The sequence below is a fragment of the Leptodactylus fuscus genome, chromosome 5, assembly GCF_031893055.1.
Source record: "Leptodactylus fuscus isolate aLepFus1 chromosome 5, aLepFus1.hap2, whole genome shotgun sequence".
NCBI classification, from domain to species: Eukaryota; Metazoa; Chordata; class Amphibia; order Anura; family Leptodactylidae; genus Leptodactylus; species Leptodactylus fuscus.
Window position 1 is genome coordinate 124,222,225 of NC_134269.1, and position 22,620 is coordinate 124,244,844.

At 41.0% G+C, this 22,620-nt stretch overlaps 1 protein-coding gene across 1 annotated transcript; it reads left to right on the top strand.

Moving 5' to 3' along the window:
- Positions 1 to 215: 215 nt before the first annotated feature.
- Positions 216 to 21,496, top strand: CRELD2 (CRELD disulfide isomerase 2). The gene is made up of 10 exons (XM_075274161.1): positions 216 to 450; positions 1,500 to 1,582; positions 3,605 to 3,715; positions 7,261 to 7,352; positions 10,208 to 10,384; positions 11,299 to 11,394; positions 15,870 to 15,953; positions 16,808 to 16,903; positions 20,195 to 20,335; positions 21,191 to 21,496. Exons 1-10 carry the CDS (start codon positions 337 to 339, stop codon positions 21,265 to 21,267), a joined length of 1,071 nt encoding a protein of 356 aa, XP_075130262.1. The 5' UTR covers positions 216 to 336; the 3' UTR covers positions 21,268 to 21,496.
- Positions 21,497 to 22,620: the final 1,124 nt, after the last annotated feature.

Here is a 22,620-nt window from a genome sequence, read left to right on the forward strand (position 1 = left end):
GCCTCTATCCGGAGTCTCAGGCTGTGTGTACAGGTAACAACACTGGTACACCCGCGGAGCATGCTGGGAGGAAAGCTCCGCGCTCTACATAGGATTCTCCACAGTACGCGTGGGGAGCCGATTGGCCCGAGCGTGGCGAATGCCAATTGGTCCACATCCTGACTGACTAGATGAGCCAGCCAATCAGAGTACGAGAACAGGACGCGGAAGTGAGTGGTAATGATGCCGCTTGGAATGAATGTGATGTGTTTGAGCCTGGCGCTGGCAGCTGCGCTCAGCCCTTGTGTGTGTATGTATACTGATACGTGAGCACCTGCCCTCTACCTGACTCCCATTATGCTCGGCAGAGCTGCTGTGTCGTTACATTTGCTGCTGATGCTGTGCTGCTTTGCCGCTACAGAGAAGAACCCGTGTGACACGTGCAAAAAGTTGGTGGACAGGTACTACAAGGTAAAGACAAGATTATCACGTGGTACCAGATGACGGTCATTGGGCAGTATGGAGGGGTCAGATACGGGCAGTGATCGGGACTTGTTATAGTTTATTCCTATTGGTTGCTACAGATTTGATCGACTGTAGTAAGTGATGGTGACAATCTACAAGATCATGGAAAGAGAGTCTGTGTTTGTGTCTGATCACCTAAAAGCCAACTTTAGCTGGCCATACACCTTATATTATAGAGGATTGTGATGCGTTCAATTGATCATTGGTTCATACAAATGATCCCACTATTAATATTGACAACTGAACTGTGGGAAAGTTTAGTTAAAACAAAAGTGCAGTGAGTGTAATCAACTTGAGTGAGGATGAGCTAAAAGCAGCCGATCAGGCCAAACACTGTTTTTTTGTTCAGCCAGTTGAACATTTCTAATACAGACATTTTCTTTTTGGAAGATATAAATCTGACATCTATCATTTGCAGAATTTTTTTATAACTGATCATCTTCTGAAGTAAGGCGGCATGGCCAACTAGGTGACTCTACTGCTGAAATTGTTACATTTTGGGTATTCTGTGGAGTGACAGCTGCAGTCTACAAGAATGTATTGCTTTTAAATGCAACTGTAGTTGAAGGGTTATTCCCATTATTGTATATCTGAGACACACACTTGTTATAAGATCCGGGATTCCCTGAGCCCCCCTATCTCAAGACCGCTGTGAGTACAGATGTGATCGCCTAGCTGCTGGACCAACAGTTAATAGGACATAACTTTTGTTATCCTAGCCTGTGTACGTAAATAGATTTGCAAGCAGTCACATCTCTCCCCTACAGTATAGAATACATGTAATTGCAAAAGAAAACAATCTTAATACTTTTAGGTTTTTGATGTTTTTAAATGCATTTATAGTGTTAATGTTTAGTATGAATATTGCTTTGCATTAAACATCTGTTGGGAGACAGCAGTGACAACAATATTGGAGGTACCTTTATTTGAGGGTTTTCTTTTATTTTCACTGATTGTATTTTTTAATTTGTATATTTTTTAAAACAATTTTGCAGGGACTAGAAGAGACATCAAAAAAGAATTTTGGAGGGGGAAATACTGCTTGGGAGGAAAAAACATTATCCAAATATGAAACAAGGTACTGCAATGTTTCAGTAGATTTTATGGTTGACTGTATAGCCCAGGTTTGCATAATGTGGCTGCAGTTTGTTAAGCACAAATGTCCCCTAGTAGCCAATGCTTGTAGCCACCTATTGCTTTATTCACCTCGGCTATGAGACACTGACACGGAAGAACCACACAGAATTGTCAGGATCTCACAGCCTCTTTTTGTTTTCTATGCACACAATAGAAATATGTGGGCAGCACGGTGGCCTTGCAGCACTGGAGTCCTGAGTTCAAATCCTGCCTAGGGCAACATCTGCAAGGAGTTTGTATGTTCTCCCCGTGTTTGCTTGGGGTTTCCTCCCACACTCCAAAGAAATACTGATAGGAAAAAAACAAACAGTAGAAATGTGACTGTCTCTGCAGGGAATGGCAATGGGTGGAAGCATCCAGCCATCAAATACAGAAGTTCTTCAAGACACAGCTGGTCATTATGGCCCAGCAAATCATGTTTAGATGTGCACACAAAGATCAGGAAGGCAGGGGCAGTAATCAACTGTCCCTGCTTACCATATGGGAGGTCTGGCTTTAGTAACCGTCGGCATTGCCATTCTTAGGGTCAGTTCACACGTGAAAACCGCCTAGCTTATTTGTGCGAGGTAAAAAACCTCGAGGAGTTTTTTTGACGCTGTTTTTTGCATTCCGCGCGGTTTTTGACGAGGTTTTTGACGCGGTTTTCGCTAGCGGTTTTCGCTAGGGTTTTTTTTTCCTATATGTGCTATAGAAACTGCAGGCGAAAACCGCGCGGTTTTTTGCAAAAAACCGCGCGGTTTTGTGTGCAAAAAACCGCGCGGTTTTTTACCGCGCGGTTTTCGCCTCCCATTCACTTCTATGCAATTCTTCAGGCGTTTTCCGCCTGAAGAAAGGTCATGTCGCTTCTTCAGGCGGAAAACGCTAGGAGGAAAAAAAAAGCTAGTGGTCTACATAGACCACCATGTTAAAGGAGAGGTTTTTGAAGCGAATTCCGCTGTCAAAAACCTCCCCTTTGCCCACGTGTGAACTAGCCCTTACAGCTGCACAGAGCTAGTTAAAGGGAGTCTGCCACCTCCCATCAAGCATATTCAATTTCCTCCACCATGGTATGGAGCACATTACAGTGGATTTGGAGAAAAAAAAAAAGTTTTAAGTCTTAAGCAAATGAGACAATTGGTAGACTGAGGGTGGTGTTTTATGGAGGACTGCACTTACTGCTCATACCCCTACCATCTCCTGCCTGTGCTGCCCTCTGCAGTAAGAGTTGATCCAATCTGCTATGACATCACTCATCTTATTTGGGCAGCAAAAGGAGAACTCCTAGTGCTGAAGGCAGCCTCAGTGCACCAACTGCTTCATTTTCATAAGACTTGTTTTTCTCCAAATCTCCAAAAGTGAGATACATAACAAAAGGTATGTTGGTTATTATTGTGATGCGCTGTGTAACAAGGTGGAGACAGTTGAATATTATTGGAGGAGGTGGTAGCTTCCCTTTAAAGGGGTTTATCGGGCAAGAAATCTTTTTTTTAAAAAAAAAAAAGGTCTGTTAGTGCTATTAATGGATTAAAGAGTGCCCCCAAGTACCTTTAGCCGTGTTTTGAGTGATTTCTGGATTTCTCTGGGAGCTCCTGGTATCCTCTGCATTTTATTCATGGTGCAGCTTCCATGATGCATAGCATGAGCTGACTCTCCTTCCCTCTCTCACTCCTTCACAACCCTCCCTGTCTCCCTAACTATCCAAACCACTACTAACCCTTCCCAACTAGCTAACTCAGCCCACCTCATCATATTTACCTGTCTTCCTTTGTAGATCTTCTGGGCATGGGAGAGGACTTCCTTCTGTGGGGACAGTTCCTCCTCTTCTTTGACATCTGCTGGCACTTGTGCAATAGAGTTGGAGCTCAGCATTGTGCCATAGCTGGCACTCCATCCCTATTGCGCAGCTGTGGGAGGCTTCTCCAGCCTCCCAATTTTCTATTTAAATTCTTGTAATTCTGTTAATATTTGTATATTTTTCTTGTAGTGAAATACGCCTTGTGGAGATTATTGAAAATCTGTGTGACAGCAGTGACTTCGAGTGCAATGTCATGGTAGAAGAACATGAGGAGCAAATTGAGAAATGGTGGTTCAAACTGTAAGTTTTTTATTTCTTTAGTGATTTTGGCTGTTATTCTTTACTTTGTATTCTGCCTAAAAATAAAATCTGAAGGACGCAGAAACATATGACAGCTGACAGTGATATTTCGTAGTTACTTAAATTGCTTGTGACTTGCAATCTGAAATTTAGAGGGACATTCCAACCATAGACATTTATGACCATACAGTAGTCCTACCTTGCCTGGGCCAGTATTATGGTCCCCACACATAGGTGGAGACTGTATATATGTCATAAATGTTTTTGTTTAAACGTGTATTATTGAACACACAAAGTAACATAGTGTATTCTGTGATAAAGATTACAGAATCAGGAACAAAATGATGTAAAATATAAACATCTTCACAGGATGAACAAATAAGGACATATGTAGTCTCCAGTAATAATTTAGAAATCTTGAGGTTCTTTAAGGTTAGTGGTGAAGCCTGGGAATTTATCTATTAGAACTAAAAGCATAACAAACTGAACATTGCACATTCAGCAATCAGACAGTGCGTCTGGAGGAACATTCAAACCCAGAACAGTTGAGTCTAACTTAGAGGAGAGCTCAACCTTTAGTGATCTAGTTGATGGATGAGTTAGTGGCGAGTCCAGTGGCTAGTAAATAGGAATGACTGGGCCCCAAGGTGAACATTTGACGTGAACCCCTGGAATAGGACTTATGTGTTGACTGCCATGACCATTGTACCCAGGGTTTATTCAAGTATCTAACAGTGTTTGGCATTAAGTAGGTTTCTCGCAGAAATATGATATGGGGTGATATAAGATTGCATCTGATATGGGACAATATTGCAAGTCTGGAATTGTCACATGCCCCTAATATTCCAGTTAAGTACTTTCTGATTAGTTATGGTCAGAAATAAGGATATGTGCCATAGAATAGCAGCTATCATATAGGAGCTGATGATGGGGCATAGAGACCTGATACCTTATCTATAGATTTGTTCTTAATAACCAGTAGTGTATTTTGCATACACTTGTGTAGTAATGCAAAGTGATAATATGAACATACACAACATAAGTTTGTTATACTAAGTTGTGGCAGGTATGGGGTTGCCTGTGTAACCAAAAGTGGTGTAAGTTGCAACACAGGAAAATAAAACAGAACAACACTCCTGTAACTTGGCATAAGCGGTATATAAATGAGTAATAAAACTAAAGAGGTAGGTATAATGTGAATGAACAGGGTTCCATAGGATAACTGCTCACTCCCTCAGTTCTTTAATACACGTGTCCCCTCAATGCTGCTAAAATACAGGGTAATAACAAGAAGTCATAGCAGCAAAAGTAAATTAATGGATGAGTTAGGCATAGCTGTTGGTCTGCCTGGTAACTTTGCCTTCTATCTTCTACCGCTGAACTGCCTTGTTACTACACTAATGGGTAGGTTCTAGGGTCTTAATTGCTTTACATTCATTTGCATGATGAGTGCCTTTTTAGTTTACACATGCATAAGATTTTATATATATATATATATATATATATATATATATATATAATATGGACAGACTGCTATCCTAATTTTATATTGATAACAACCTATCATTATTAATACTACTACGTTCCCTTATTATTCCGTAACACAGGCAGCCATAAGGTTCTTTAAGTAAATAACAGACTAACAAAGCAAAGATTTCAGAGTGAAAGTCAGTTTAACAAAGGGGATGAGGAAGAGGAAAACGATTTTTATCTTAGAAAATTAATTATAAAGTTTGTTGAAACAACAGTGACCATTTAACATTCATAGACACTGCATAATGTATGTCCTTCAGGTTTGGCATGTTAGTTTTGTTCTTTTGTATTGTTAACAGCATAGATAACATTTATCAGGCTCTTTGTAGTTTTTCTGTTTAGTTAAGTACCAGAATGTTGAGAGTATATTGTAGGTGTATCACAGTCAAATACCATACACTGCCATGTAGCTAAAGTGGTATTCCCACTATCAAGATCACATAACCGCAAAAATAGATTGTGGCATTTAAGGGGCTTTTCCAGGACTTAAAGGGGTTGGCCTTTATTATACAAACAATAATATTTGTCTCTCAATATTGGTCTGAAAGTAGCTAACCCTTTAAATATTGATAGGTTAGCAGTATTGTGTCGGCATGGGTTCAACACCTAGGACCTCAACAGATTACAGCAGATTCACAAGCCATGTGATGTCACATTCATTGTTCATATACCTTTTTTTCAGCTCTTTCCTATTTAATTGAATGCAGTTGAGCAGCAGTATCAAGCATAGCTGCTATACAATGAATGTAATAGTTTTTGGTAAGAAGTGAAAAGGCCACAGCAATTGTGTTCACATAGCTGATAAATAGGAGTACTGGATGTTGCCCCCCCCACTGATCTATTATTGGCCTATACTAAAGATATATCATAAATATTTTAATCCTGCAAAACCTTTTTATGAGGGAACCAGCCTATAATTGTCTGAATCCTATCATTGTGCTGATTTAGTTTCCAGTGGTTATGTCCTGGTGTAGTGCTCGTTTTATAGGAACTGCAGGGACAGTTGCAGCTACCATCTATCTATAGCAAGGTTGTTTCACTTGCTGTGTAGTGAGTTAGTGCATGAGAACAGGTACACCCATTCTTACGGTCATAAACTTCTACTGAAGGTGTAAGAGAACAGGGAGTTAGGAGGAGACCAAGGACTTTCTGGAAATATAGTTTTTTTAGTCTACGATGGTGGTCACACTGACGCTAGGTTAACACTAGCGCGCGGAGTCCGTTCTCAGCTTTCCGTCTTCTGCATGCAGAACACGGAAAGCTGTCAGACCGGGTCCGGCCGTGAGTGCTGGTGAGTGTTTTATGCTCTCCGCCGCAAAACCGTTTTTTTTTTAATCGGACACAGAGTACTGCATGTCCGACTCTGTGTCCGATTTTAAAAAACGGTTTCGCGGCGGAGAGCATAAAACGCTCACCGGCGCTCACGGCTGGACATCTTTCAAACCCATTCAAATGAATGGGTATGAAAGAGTCCTGCAGGTTTCCATCTCCTGCTCAGTTTGGTGCAGGAAACGGAAACCTGCATGAACGGAGATCGGGCGCAGATGTGAACGAGCCCTTAGAGTAGCATGACTCATTCATTCATTCATTCATTCATTCATTCATTCATTCATTCATTCATTCATCACCACAAGGCCAGTGAAAGAACTAGAGTTAGAAGAGACAGAATCAGGATCCAGTGGTTGGATCCTCATCAGTCAGCAAGTTATCAGGGTACCCCTTTAAGTGTTTGAACTCTGTTTGTGAAAAAGTTTTTCATTACTATAATGGACAAACAGGACTTTTTAAAATTTTGAATTACCTGAGAGAGTGTCTTACTAGTCATTTTCAGTTTATAGCCCCTACTGTGGTGACCTGTGTTCATTCTCAGGGTCCTCTTAAGAGAAGAAAATATAAATAGTGATGTAAGTCTGCAAGATAGAAGATAATAATACTTCTAAATATTTTACATTCATGTTATTTGCTTTTACTTTGTATTTTAAATTGATGTTTGTTGTTTTGGCACTTGATAGGAGGAAGAAGTCTCCAGATTTACTGAAATGGCTTTGTATAGAAACTATTAAAGTATGCTGCCCTCCTGGGACATATGGACGTGACTGCTTAGGTGAGAAGTAGTACATATTTTTACATATTTGCACTTTTTCATTTAGATGTATATTAGTAAACATGTAATTTCTCATCTAAAGGTTTAATCAGTGTATGAAGAAATATTTCAGCTTTCATAGATATACGTTTGTCTTCCAGTTTTTCAACAATATTTCTGGTTCCTATTGGTTAGTGAAAGTATTGAAGCCAGTTTGCTAGTCAAAATTTGTCAGAATTCTGGCTCAAATGAGAATAGCTGAAAGAAGTTTGCCTTAAAATTACCTAAATTGTTGCACAATGGTGGTGCAACAAAAATTGTTGATGCAGGCTAGATGAGAGGCTGCATAAATTTAGGCATATGATGCACCAATCTTTTAATCCAGCGTGAGTCTCTGTGATAATTTTTATTTATTTTTATTTTTTTTTATACAGTCTAGGTTCTAAGCTGTATAATTTTAAAGGGAGCCTGTCAATAAGAACATGAGTCATAACTTCGCTCCTTTGTATTTAATTTATCAAATTACATGTTCCAGACTAGTCTTAATTCCTACCCTACCAGCCATCCTCTGGGGTTTGTATGCCTAAACAAAAATATATGCTAGCCCAAAAAACTGTCAGAAATTATGATAAATCCGATGGCACTGTCCCCAGCACTTTGAAGGATTTTTGCCGTTTTATGCAAAAAAAGGTGTCTTTTATCAGGACTTATACACCAGTTTACACAAGCCATGATAAATCTGCTACACAGTACTGTTGGGTGGTTCATATCAATTACAATGGTACGTTTATTTAGTTTGTTTTTTTATTGTGATCCAATTCTCTTGCACTAAGAAACTCAGCTTTGTAGAAAACTGCAGTAACACAAATTGCTGCAGTTACAGAAATTTATGTGTGGACCAAGATTAAGTGAAGCTAAATCAGAACAGTGGTTTAGTGGTTAGCATTCTAAGTTTTAATTCAGCCAGGGTCAACACCTTCAAGGAGTTTGTTCTCCCACACTCCAAAGACATCCTGAAAGGGAATTTGTATTCTGATCACTAGCCTGTATCCATAAAATAACCTGGACCAATATAATAGGATCAATATTACGTGCTGCGTTTCCACAGCATTATGGCGCCAGTGTTTAATCAGAAGTGACCAAACTAATACAATTATTATTTCAAAAAGACCTCCATTAACTTCATGAGCATAGTATTTCTGCTGACATTTTCAAAACTAAGCTCCACCCCACACACCTCTAATATTGATCAAATTATATTAGACACAGGACCTGTCTTTATGTCCATTTAACACAGTATTGGCAATTAGCTGTGTTTGGCATGGGGCTATAGTTACAGTGCAATTTTTATGGGGATAGATACACCAAGAATTATTATACCCCTACAATGTATTTGAGTCTTTGTCTAGAGTTACCTGCATCTTTTAATGGTTATTAACTAAGATTTTTAGTCTTAGCATCCCTTTGTTAGGCAGTGACTCTCCTAAATTCCTGTTCACCCTCATACAAAAAACATGACTGAACTTTTCTTCCATCATGTTTTTTAATTTTCTGACAAAAGGTAACCAAACATGCCGGAAGAAAATGTCCACAATGTTTTTATTTTTTATTTTTTTTTATACACAATGGGAAGGGACAGAAAGGTCATCGTCCATTACTATACTACCGTATTTTTCGGACTATAAGACGCACTTTTTTCCCCCCAAATTTGGGGGGAAAAGAAGGGTGCGTCTTATAGGCCGAATGTGGCGCCTGGCATCCGCTGTAATAGAGAGGCGGAAGCCGGCAAGTGATAGACGCCATTACAGGTGCCGGGGCCTGCGACATCGCTGCGATCCTCTGCCCTGCATGAAGCCAGCAGCTGCAGGGGTGATGCTATTCCGCTCCTCCGTCCCCCCGCCGCTGGCTTCATGCAGGGCAGAGGAGCACAGCGATGTCTCAGGCCCCGGCACCTGTGATGGCTTCTATCCCTCCCCGGCATCCGCCTCTCTAGTACAGCGGATGCCGGGTCTGCAGTCTGTATCAGCGGCCTCTTCTCCCCCGGGGCCGGTGGGGACCGGCCCCGTACCTGTAAAGTTGCAGGCCGGCTCCTGCGCGGCGATATCGCAGGAGCCGACCTGTTCGGGTGACAACCGGGAGCCTAATGAGGCTCCCCGGCCTGTCACGGCTATATTAGTATTGCGGCTGGTCTCTATGACCAGCCGTAATACTAATACACAGAATGTCCCATAGACGGCAATACAGTTGTATTGCCGTCTATGGGACTTGCAATCAAGTGACCGCAGGTTCAAGCCCCGGGGGGGGGGGAATAAAATAGTAAAAAAAAAAAAAAAAGCTTTAAAAATATGAAATAAATAAAAGTTCTAAATCACCTCCTGTCCCTAGAATATATATAAAAGTAGAAAACCATATATCATAAACCACCGTTTTTGTTTTTTTTTCAATAAAAGGTGATCTAAGCAATAGATATTCCCCAAAATGGTATAACTAAAAAGTACTTCTGGCCCCGCAAAAAAAAACACTCTATGCATCCCCGTGCAGCTGCAGGGTCACCTGTCAATGTGGCCTTGCAGCTGTTGCAAAACTACAACTCCCATATATTAAATATTTTACCAGTTTTTGCTTCAAAATTTTTTTTTCCCTATTTTCCTCCTCTAAAACCTAGGTGCGTCTTATAGTCCAGTGCGTCTTATAGTCCGAAAAATACGGTATTTCAAATTTCTGTTGCTGTCATCCTACAATTGGTATTGTCAATGGACTATTATAATGGTAGTGTGAACATATCCTTACAAGATTTGTGTGACACATAATGTGCTAGGAATCAAGTATCATCAATTTAAGACTATTCATATATAAATTTGTTTCTATTTTTGTAGCTTGTCTAGGTGGATCAGAGAGGCCATGTCATGGGAATGGATTCTGTAGTGGTGACGGCACCAGACTTGGAGATGGGACGTGTCAATGCAAGGCAGAGTATACTGGGCCGTTTTGCCTTGACTGCGCAGATGGATACTTCAGTTTTGAAAGAAATGACACCCATTCTGTTTGCACTGGTGATTCCCATTTCTGCCATACGTTTTTACTTTGTGCACTCACATTTCTTTTTGTTGCTTTATTATCATTGTTTGCTTTCAAATAGTTTCTGTCAAGCTAGGTTGATATTTGCATAGGAAGCTTTAATTGGAAACCCCGATTAAAGAAGTTGTTGAAAAATACAGACAAAATAGCGCAGCATGCTGTTCATAAATCTCTTAGTCTCTGTGCTAGTCAGGCTAGTCATGTATAATACCTCAGTCTTAATAAATTGCCCCATTGTTTCTGTCTCTCTTCTGGTAGATAAATTAATGTAATTCAAATGCACAATGTAGTTGTATGAAGTATACTGTAAAGATCCCCTGGAAACAGTGGAAAAAATGGAGTCTTAGGGCTCGTTCACATCTGCGCCCGATCTCCGTTCTGCAGGTTTCCGTTTCCTGCACAAAACAGAGGCAGGAGACGGAAACCTGCAGGACTCTTTCATACCCATTCATTTGAATGGGTTTGAAAGATGTCCGGCCATGAGCGGTGGTGAGCGTTTTATGCTCTCCGCCGCGAAACTGTTTTTTTAAAATCGGACACAGAGTACTCAGGCAGTACTCTGTGTCCGATTTTAAAAAACCAGTTTTGCGGCGGAGAGCATAAAACGCTCACGGCCGGACCTGCTCTGACAGCTTTCCGTCTTCTGCATGCGGAAGACGGAAAGCTGAGAACGGAGACCCGAACGCTAGTGTGAACCTAGCGTTAGGGATATAAAGCACACATCTATCTCATTAAAATTCCTGTGGCCAATTGGCATATACTATTATGTGGCAAATAAATAATTTTGCATTGATAATAAAATGCTTATAAAGTACATGTTCCTGGAAAAGTTAAAAAGGTTTTATAAACTCATACTTACTAATTTTATTGCCGTCTTTCTTTTATTCAGCTTGCCATGAATCCTGTAAAACATGTGATGGTCCATCTAATACAGGCTGCAAGGAATGTAAAGAAGGATGGGCCAAAGTAGATGACAGCTGTGTAGGTTAGTCTCACATTATTCTATGCCATCAATAGAGTTGCTCATTTAAATTAGTTTAATTGTACAAAAACCCATTAGAAAATCACAAGATTGTGCTGAAAATGTGTTTTGCTTTATTTATAAAATATTGGATGGCTATTGGATGTTTAATGCAAATCTGTATCCATGAAAAATCAGTCTAATCTTAATGCAGCATGTAGAGCAGGAGGAGCGGAGCAGATTAGTATATAATTGTGTAGTAAAATACATTGTATAACCTGTCATTTACTCATATATATCTTTGTACTTTCTACAGTATGATTGTAAACTTTGAACTCGTCATCAGGACGAGCCTATCAGTGACTGACAGCTATCTCCAAGGGTGTAGCTATAGGGGCTGTACCACTAATATAAATGGCTCTACGTAGTAGGTAGGGGCCCTATTGCAGATTTTGCACTGGGGTAAAGAAGATTTGTGCTTCTGGCTATTTCTGTCTGCACAGACCTGCATGGAGGGCTGTCCATCATGAAGTAGCAGATACCCCTGAGAAAATGACTCTTTCTACGCATAGAATGATTAGAGATATAACAAAATTACTACCGTCCAGGGATCAGAACCATAGACCTTAAAGTTACCAGATTGGTGGAATTAAATGGAACACATTCTATGCCATCCTGTTTGACAACTATCCTACTAATATTATAAAGGTGAAAGTATGTGTGTTTGGATATTTTCTCCTCAATCACCCCTACACTGGCGAACGGATTTGTCTGAAAATGCGCACATACATACCTTGGGTCCCGGATTGAACGATAGGCTACATGGAATTCCCGTTCACCACCGCAATTCGCTCCCGTGCCCGGTGCTTCTCATGGTTCAATTCGCTGCAGGACCTGGCACGCTGTAGGACCTGGGATGACGTCATCCCAGCCCCTTCAGCAGCTCTCTTGATTGGATGCCGCTTCTCTATGTGGGCGGCGTTATCCTCCGGCCGCCGTCCACACCAACTTGGCGTCTCTGAGCGCTCCGGAGCATCCTGCCTCTATTCTGGGGCAGCGACAAGTCCATACGTTGCCCCACCGGTGTGGCCTCACCACGGGACCACAGTACTCTGCCGCGGCTGGACAGTGGGTCGCCTGCGCCGCGCTCTGGAACGCCGGTTTGGCCAGCTGTCCCGCAGCGTCTGCTGTCTCTAGACACTACAAGTCGGAACATCGGTGCACGGGAAGCCCAGGGTGTGGTGAGCCCGGGGCCACAGGTTGGTAGGGGGAAAGGGACACACAGTCGGCAGGGTCTGGTGGGGAGTAAAGGGGGCGGAAGGAATGACCACATGGGGAAGCGGTTAGGGACAAAGGGGGATGGCGGGCGCCAGGAGGGAGAGTAGGTAAAGAGTTACAGCGGGCCGCAGGGTGGGTGGGGGGCTCGGGGTAGGTAAGATGGGGGAAGGGGGCATAGGGTAGGGAGAAAAAGGGGGCACGGAGTAGGTAACACGGGAGAAGGGGGCATGGGGTTGGGGGGGGAAGGGGGCACGTTCCTGTGGGGCAAAGGGCCACGGGGTAGGAGGAAGGCGTGACCACATGGGGAAGCGGGTAGGGAGAAAGGGCGGCGGGCGCCAGGAGGGAGAGAAGGTAAACCGTTCCAGCGGACCGCATTGTGGGAAGGGCCCGCTGCAGACACAAGGCAAAGGAACAAGCCTGCGCACCGCTCCAGGTGGGTCCCGCAGGGGGTCAGGGTTCCGCGAATGAAGTCGCGGGTAAAAGCTAGTGTTAAAATAAAAATGGAAGGTCCATTCTGCCAGATGTCTGTTTTTATAGTCAGAAATTAAAGCACAGCATGCACAAAACCAAAAAGCAGACAGAAGGGAAATCAGAGGTAATGGATACAAACAGGACACATTCTAGAAACTTTAAAGGGGCTCTATCAGCAAAATTATGCTGATAGAGCTCCACATATGCATGAATAGCCTTTAAAAAGTCCATTCAGGCATTGCTAATGTTATATTAAACTATTAAACTGCTGCCTGTAGACAGGACAGGGTTTTCCTCCTCTTAGGCCTGGTTCATATCTCTGTTCAGTATTCCATTCAGGGAGTGCACTTGGGGAACCCCCGAACAGAATTCCAAACGCATTAAAAAGTTGTTCAGCTAATAAACCACACGGACCCAATAGACTATAATTGGGTCCGTGTGGTTTCTTAGCTAACCGCTTTTTAATGCATTCAGGGGTCCCCAAGCGGACTCCCCAAATTGAATACTGAACGCAGATGTGAATCAGACCTTACACCTCCCAAAATAAATGGATGCAACTTAAAGGAGAGCCACCAAGAGATCCCAGGTACAAAACAATCTAAATTTCTACACAAATTAAACATTTTTGAAATATAAATAAATAAAAAAAAATCAGTCTTTTATTTAGGTTGGTTGCCAGTAAATGAATGCAGGAACTTTCCATGGTGTGGGATTTGTCAGAAACCTCGCTATTTCCTTATTGTGGTACAGGTAATTAAACCGGAACAGCATATGCTCGAGAAGATAACCTGACCACAGTATGGAATACATAACTGTGTTTCTGAGACTTGCTAGACTATAGAAAGTTCCTGAATTTTTGGTGGCATCTGTAATGCTGGGTTCACACCTGTGCCTCAGTCTCCGTTCTCAGGTTTCCATCTTCTGCAGACAGAAGACGGAAACCTGTCAGACCGTGTCCGGCCGTGAGGGCCGGTGAGCGTTTTGGGCTCTCCGCGGCTAAACCGTTTTTTTTAATCGAACACAAAGTTCTGCATGTCTGACTTTGTGTCCAGTTAGAAAAAAAGGTTTCGCCGCGGAGAGCACAAAATGCTCACCGGCCCTCACAGCCGGACACTTTTCAAACACTTTCAAAAGAATGGGTTTGAAAAATGCCTGCAGGTTTCAGTTTCCTGCCCAGTTTCGGGCAGGAAACGGAAACCTGAAAAATGGAGACCGGGGTGCAGATGTGAACGAGCCCTTAGCAACCTTTTAAGACGACAAATAACAGACAACGAAGATAACTGGAGAAAATCTTGAAAACTCTGCAAAATTTTACAGTATAAACTATAGAGACGTGTGTAAGTATTGCAGCGCTGTCTCACTGAAATCTTTGGGACAGTGCTGTAATACCTACTACACTAGCTGATACAGTTTGAATGTCAAGTGAGCAGCGAGGCTCGCTGTATGTAAACAGTTCTGAGTGCTGCACTGCCTGAGTATTGGTGATCTTTGGGGATGCCGATTGTTGTACTCTCACAGAGCTAATATTGACCTATCCTTATCCTAGGGATAGATCATCAATGTTAGAAACTGGATAACCCCTTTAATTATGGTTATGTTCATGGGAAAACCCCTTTAGGCTAAGGCCCCATGTTGCAGAAAACGCTTTTTTATTGCAGATTTTGCTCTGCTTTTTTGAGCCAAACACAGGAGTAGATACAAAACGAATGGAAAATAAACAAAGCTCCTATAATTCTCCCTTCTGCTAAATCCACTCCTAGAATTGGCTCAAAAACCATAACAAAATCTGCATCCGAAAAGCAGCTTTTCTGCAACGTGGGGCCTCAGCCTTAAGTGTGAAAAAAATAATATCTCATTTCTGTGAGGAATTGTCATGCATTGAATTGACTTGCTGATTGTAAGACGACTATATCTGTGTACTCCCGCTGCAGGACCTTTGCTGCTGCACTTTAGTTGTATTAATGCTAATACTGGATGTCATAGCTATCTATCATAATCCATCATTTGGGATTTTTCTTACTCAGGTAAGAAAAGAAGGAAGATAAGTGATTTGTTGTAAAGAATTCCTCTACTGCAATGATGGTACTAAACTGGAAGACCACAGATATAGGAAATTTGTATATGGGATATGGGTGATGCTGTTGTTAACGCAGCCGAACCGTAAACTCAACCATTGGCAAAGAGTTTACATAAATAAGATACTGTATTACTTACACAGTAAGGGCTCATTCACATCTGCGCCCGGTCTCCGTTCTGCAGGTTTCCGTTTCCTGCACAAAACAGGGCAGGAGACGGAAGCCTGCCGGCATGTTTCAAACCCATTCATTTGAATGGGTTTGAAAATTGTCCGGCTATGAGCGCCGGTGAGCGTTTTATGCTCTCCGCGGCGAAACCGGTGTGTCCAGTTTTTAAAAAAAAAAACGGTTTAGCTGCGGAGCACATAAAACGCTCACCAACATGCATGCAGAAGACAGAAACCTGAAAACGGAGATCGAACGCTAGTCTGAACCCAGCATAAGACTTTGGACAATCCTTAGAAATCTATTGGCAGTTATTGAATTAAGTCAGTGATTGTTTTGCTCAGACGTACTGATCACAGGTTTTATTCATAAGCCATCACTGTTAAATTTAGCGCGTCAGCAATGCGCTTGGGGTCCTCTGTGAGGAAAGTCCCTCTGTTAGCTAAACTTTTGTAATGAGCATTTTTATTCCTGAGTGTTTTCAATATCTTTCAATATTTGTTTTTTTAGATGTTGATGAATGTGCAGCAGAAACATTTCAATGTGAAGAAAATCAGTATTGTCTAAACACAGAAGGATCATTTTCTTGTGAAAGTGAGTATTTTCTACATTCCTAATAAATTATTCCAGAAATCCCTGCTGTAATTTGGTTGCATTTAGTTAAAAACACAAACATTTACTTCTGTTAAGGATTCATCTCCTGCTTATCTGGATGTAAAACATCAGAAGATCTGGAAATGAGTGGCCTCTCTATCAATGCCGAATGTTTACCCTTCGTTCAAATCTGCATTCGGTATTCCGTTCGGGGAGTCCTCATGAGGACCCCCGAACAAAATACAGAACGCAACTGCAAACGCTGTGCAGTAAAAGCACAGATTCTGAACTACTTTCCTGTCTGAATGATCCTTGCGGAGATCTGGCGGCAAGCACACGGACCCCATTATAGTCTATGGGGTCCGTGTGCTTTCACTGGCACACCGCTTGCAGTTGCATTCGGTATTCCATTCAGGGTGGGGTGGTTATTATGCGGACTCCCCGGACGGAATACGAACACTGATCTGAACGAGGCCTTAGAGTGAAATGAGGCTAACCAGCCCGGAGCAGGGTCCTTTAAAGCTAACCAGTTCAGACTTTCAGTTGTATTCTGATACTTTCTTGGTTAGGAGAGTATTGTAAATGTTTGACTCTTAATGCCACGCATATGTCAGGAAGATCCTGCTCCACTTTATCTAACAGTAGTATTTGATCTAAACACCTAATTTTCACCAGATAGCTGATCATTGATAAATCTGTCTCGCTGTGTCCAACCTTGTATGAAACTTTTGAGGAACCATATGTGTTACAGTACTGTATTTGGAAGATGCTCACTCATCAAACATTTCAGTTATTTTGCTACTTAAAATTAGTTGTATTTTTTTGTATTAATATAAGTTGTTTTGTCATGCCAGGATGTGATAAAAGTTGTGCTGGATGCTCTGGTGAGGGTCCAGATAAATGTAAGGACTGTACAACTGGGTATATTTTAGAAGATGACAAATGTACTGGTAAGTATACGTTTACTTACTGAGTGATAATTATATTTTGTTATAAAATCCTGCACCCTATAAGTCTATTTAAACTTTTTAGACATACATATGGTAATTTGGTACATACACAAACAGTTGTGGTCAACATTTGTGGCACCCTTGATTGTTTAGCATAAGGCTGGGTTTACATCTGCATCGGAGTCTCTGAATCCGTCTTTTTCAGCTAGCAATTTCAGTTTAAAAGAACGGACACCCAAAGGAGCCCAATGGAGTTTGCCGGGCACTGTTGGTGTTCGCTGTCTTAGAAGTCTGTGTGTCTGTTCTCTGGGATCAGAACAATGGACGCAACAGCGCAGATGTGAACATGGCATAAGTGATTATTTACCAGCTTTGTATTGTATTATTATAATAATTTAAAAGCTTGTCCAAATGCATTCAACAGAAAGTTGATTTTTCAACATACATTCAGTCATTTAAAAGAAAAGAAATAACATATGACATGGACAGGATTAAAGGAACCCATTCCTAATATCTGGTTGCATAACCTTTATCGCCATTGACAGTGTCTGTTTGCTGGTGGTTCGTTCAGTTCTTCTACCATAGTTTTCTCAAGATTTTGAATGTTTACAGGGTTCCCTTCTCTAATATTAGATTCCATCTCTTCAAAGATTTTCAGTTGGACAGAGAACAGACTCATTGCCCCCTAGTTTAAAACAGTCCATTTGTACCTTCTTCACCATTCCTGTGCACTTTAAGATGTGTGCTGTGGGTCATTATCCTGCTCTAGGACTCAGTTTGTTTAGTCTCAGACCTTATTTTCATTAATTTGGAAGCACAGTTTGCTCTAAGATGCTCTGATAATACACTGATTTTATTGTTTCTGTAACACCTTCAAGGCTTCCAGCCTTCAGTCTCACAGCAATTCCAGCAATGCAGCCTTATGACAATTTAGATCCATCACCATGTTTCACTGTAGTTTGGTTTCATCTGTCTATGTGTTACAGTCAGCTGGGTTTATTAAAAAAAAACTAATAAACAAAACCCTGCGGAGCCCTACTGGGCACTGAACTACAGGAACACCCCGGTGTGAATAAGGTCTGGCAGTTAGCGTCACTGCCAGCCCACTACACAAACTGGGTGTGCTCTGTTAAACCGCAGAGGCCTGTGCAGCTCGGAGTAGCCACTCTAAGGAAACCAGTCTAGACGGCACTCCTGTGCTAGACTGCAAACAAATAGATAGTGTGCCCTCAGTGACCAACTGAGGCACACCACAGGTAGCTATCAACTGAAGTTTCAATAATAAATTCCTAACTCAATCTAAGAATTCTGCCTAACCAAATTCTAACTAAGCTAGTTTAAACCTCAACACACGCAGTGCAATTGTGAATCCTAGGGCAGCGGGCTGAGAAACCTCCCTCCTTAAAAAGGGGAAGGGCGGTCCAATTCAGTCAGGCCAACTGCCCAAGGCAGAGGTCATTGGTTGACATCACTGTCGGTCACAGCCGACCATGCCCTCCGGCTGCAAAAGGGCTTAACCCTTGCTAAGCCGGACTGAAACGTTACAGCGGAACAGGCTGTGACGCTAATATCATGGCCGCACCTGCTGCACAGTCCTAACACTATAAAACATTTTCCCAGGCTGTGGTTTGTCTATGTTGGTTGCCCACTTTATGCCCTTCCTTAAGCAGAGGGAGTCCTCCTTGGCCTTTGTCCATAGAGTCCAGTTTTGTTCAGTGTATGTCTTATGGGTTGGGTTTAAGCTAACACTGCTCCAGATGTCTCCAAGCTCAGTTGTATGGGATTTCATTACAACATTGGTTAACTATGCTACGTGGCGTAACTATTGTAAGCTTCTCTAATCACTTTTCCTCTTTCCATCACGTCCTGGAAACATTCTGACTTTTCCACGAGTTCAAAGTGACTCTTCAAACGTCGTGATAGCATTTCAAACGGTTTAAGTCTAGATGCTAAAGTCTTCTTTATACCCTTTAAACAGCTTTTGCGTGCTGATAATGGCATTTGTGGTCTGTGAAGACATTTCTCTTGTCTTTGTCATTGTAAACCAGGAACAGGGATAAAACTGGCTTTTTAAGCTTCAAAGCCACTATTCATAATAAATATCATGCAAGTACTGACACGGTGGGACCAGTAAGTTTAATTTCCAATGATTTACAGGATACTTTGATGTTGTTGTTTCAAACTGAATAGCCGGTGCCATTAATTGTTTTGTGACATTGTGTTAAATTTTTTATCCTTTTTCTCTACCAAATTTTTACATACTTATTTTTGCTTCTTGTCCAGTCCAGTGAGAGGCAGGGACACAAAATGTGGTGCAAACAGGTTTATTTAGAAAAACGGCAAAATAATTAAACCTTCAGGTCAGGTACAAAAATAAGCAAAATAAAATACATCCTTAACTTAAAAAAATAAAGGCAAAAGAAAAACTGCTCATCTGAGCTCTAACTAATACAGAATAAGGTTATCTGTATGTGTATCTTACTTCCGGCCACACAATCAAACAAAACTCAACGAGTCCCAGTTTGGTCTCACCAAAACTCAGCTCTCCAGGACAGATCCAGGCACCTCCACTCACTCCCAGGATCTGCCCTGAAGTGTAGACCCACACCTGGAGCAGAGACCTATTCAAGACCTGCCATGGACCACACATGGGTCAAGAGACTAGGGGGATATATATTTATTTATAGTAACATTTTATTTCAGTAGGTATTTTAAATAGCATACCAAAGGGAATGATTCACCAGAATTTTTTTGTTGACGTATTGTTAAAGAATTTTTCATGATTTTTAAACATTTCATGTCATTATCTATATTTGTTTTTTTAAAAACTTACTATATCATGTGAACATCCAATAGAATGAGGCTTGTCAATTCTGTAGGGTTTTCTTTTCCAAGGCAGACAGGATAACAATAAAGGTTAACCCCTCCCTCGACGGAGAATGCCCACATAATCTTGTACAAAAAATGAACAAAACAATCTACAATCAGAAAATGTTGCAAAAGTGATATATTTTACTATCTGTGAAATAAGTAAATTTACATTGTATACATTCCTTTTAATATTCAGGTATGTCAGAAATGCTAGCCACAACTATATTCATACTGTATAGACACATTCACATTTTTACAACAATGGTGGATTGGTTTAATAAAACTGTTGAATTGATAAAAATGTGAAGATGTATATAACAGTTGGTATTTTCTTATAGAAAATTGGTTCAGTATTGGGAAAAAAAAATGACAGCTCTAATTGTTTTCTAAAGATATATGTAATGTTTCTACCCCTACCAGATGTTAATGAGTGTGACAGTGCTGAGAAGGTTTGTTTAAGGGACAATGAGAATTGTGTGAACACTCCTGGAAGCTATACATGTGTTTGTGCAGAAGGATTTGAAGACAAAGATGGAAAATGTGAAGAGATTGTAAAAACAGGTAATCAAGAGTAGACTTATGCCAACTTCACACCTGTGCCTGGGTTTCCGTTCTGGGGGTCTGCTTGGGGACCCATAGAATGGAAACCTATTCAGTTTAAAAAGCTGTTACCCACGGAGACCTGCAAACCCCATAGACTGTAATGGGTTACGCCCGATTTCTGCCCTTCTTGCAAGCAGAACTTTTCTCTCTGCATTTTATAAGTGGATTCGGGTACGAAAACCCCAAATGTAGTACAGGCACAGGTGTGAACCTAGCCTTACTTGCTTAAATGTATAATGGAGTTCATTTTGTTTCAGAAGTGATTATACAGTCATGTCAAGTACTATTTAACTTCTTCCCACTGCAAGCACCAAAATCAGCTTCCAAAATCTGCTTTAAATTCCTCCGTGTGAACATACACTTAAATTGTCTTCAAAGGAGTAGTTTTAGGCCCTATTCACATCTTTGTTCAGGGAGTCCGCTTTGGGACCCCCCTCCCCAAACAGAAACCAATATGCATTAATAAGCAGTCACCTGGGAAACCTGCAGACCCCATAGACTATAATGGGGTCCATGTGGTTTCCGCGTGAAACAAGCAGCACTTTTCTCTCTGCATGTTTCATGCAGAAACCACACAGACCCCATTATAGTCTTTGGGGTCCACGGTTTTCCTAAAGGTATTTGCTTTTTAACGTGTATAGGTTTGCGTTCGAAAGTTCCTCAAACAGACTCCCCGAACGGAAACCTGAACGCAGATGTGAACTGGACCTTACTTTAAGACCCGTCAAAACATACTTTTAAATGGATAGATATTTTCCTGTTTCCAGTTGAAAATATTGGTGTTGAGTTATTAACTAACTGTTTACTCTTTAGAAAATGAAGAGGTTACTGAACAGAACACATCAATAAACGCAGGGGAAGATTCTATGGATGTGCACGAAGATCTATGACCTACAACAACTTAATATTAATTTAAATACTATTTTAAGTTATTGGACTGCATCTCTACACTCAAGATACTGTAGATAAGTTTTGTCAACCTGATGAAAATGCCTTTTATCTGGTATTCAGATTGGATTTGCCCTAAACGCTGCACATGGCCATTTTCAGTATAAACAAGATGTGTCTTTTATTTTGGTATAATACTTTCTAATAAACTTTCATTCAGTGATAACTACAGATCTTCGTTCATCTTGTTCCATTTGAAGAGACCCGTTCACCCTATTTTACCTGTTAGAATAATTATTGTTCACAAATGTTTATCAGGCAGACAGAAATATAATATTTTGGATATAATACAAAGTATCAGAAAGATGCTGGGATAGCTGACCACAAAAAACACCGGACTGACTCAACTATATAACAATATGACGTGGTAAAATGCTGTAAAGTAAGAATGCTGTCAAAATTAGAATTGTTATTAGTTTATTTTATAAATTAGAAAAATGTAAAGTGAATGAACATAATCAAATTTATATTTGGTGTGATCACTCTTTGCCCTCTAAACAGCATCAAGTCTTAATCAAGTTGTTCCAAACATCTTGAAGAACAAAACACAGATCTTCTATAGATGTACGCTTGATCAGATTCGTCTCTTCATGTAATCCAAAATAGGCTCAATGAGATCAGGGCTCTATGGGTGCAATATTATCCCTTCTAGAACTTGTTCTAAAGATAGTTCCTAATGACATTGACTTTGTTTGGAGTTGTTGTCCTTTTACATAATAAATTTAGAGCCATTCAGATTCTTCCCTGATGGTATTGAATGATGGGTGAAATGCAGACCCAGATTTGCGAGGAACTTACAGCATGCTTCACTGTTGCTTTCAGACACATTATTTTTACTGCTCTCCAGCCCTTTGGTGAACACCTGGCCACCCCCTCGATTTTGAAGCACATCTCCACACTGTGCCCCTAAAAAAAAATAGTAATAATAATAATACATTTTATTTATATAGCGCCAACATATTCCGCAGCGCTGTACAATTTGTAGGGTTCAAGTACAGCCAAAAAGATACATTACAAAGAAATAATAATTTCACACAATGGGACTGAGGGCCCTGCTCACAAGAGCTTACAATCAATGAGGTAGAGGGGGGGGACACAAGAGGTAGCAGGCATCAGATGTAACGTTCTGCTTCCTGAATAAAAAAATATCTCTCCCTGTGCCTCTGAATAAAAAAAATTTCCCACACTGTGCCCATAAATAAAACTATGCCCCACAATGTGACCACTGGTTAAAAATATGTCCCACACTCTGCCCCAGAATAAAAGATATGCTGTGCTCTTGAATAAAAAAAAGT

What these genes read in the sequence shown, in the direction of transcription:
- CRELD2 (XM_075274161.1), top strand. Translation starts at nt 337, where the DNA reads ATGCTCGGCAGAGCTGCTGTGTCGTTACATTTGCTGCTGATGCTGTGC. An exon ending in ATATGGACGTGACTGCTTAG is followed by an intron (nt 7,353 to 10,207) that starts GTGAGAAGTAGT and finishes CTATTTTTGTAG; the next exon opens with CTTGTCTAGGTGGATCAGAG. An exon ending in AGTAGATGACAGCTGTGTAG is followed by an intron (nt 11,395 to 15,869) that starts GTTAGTCTCACA and finishes TTGTTTTTTTAG; the next exon opens with ATGTTGATGAATGTGCAGCA.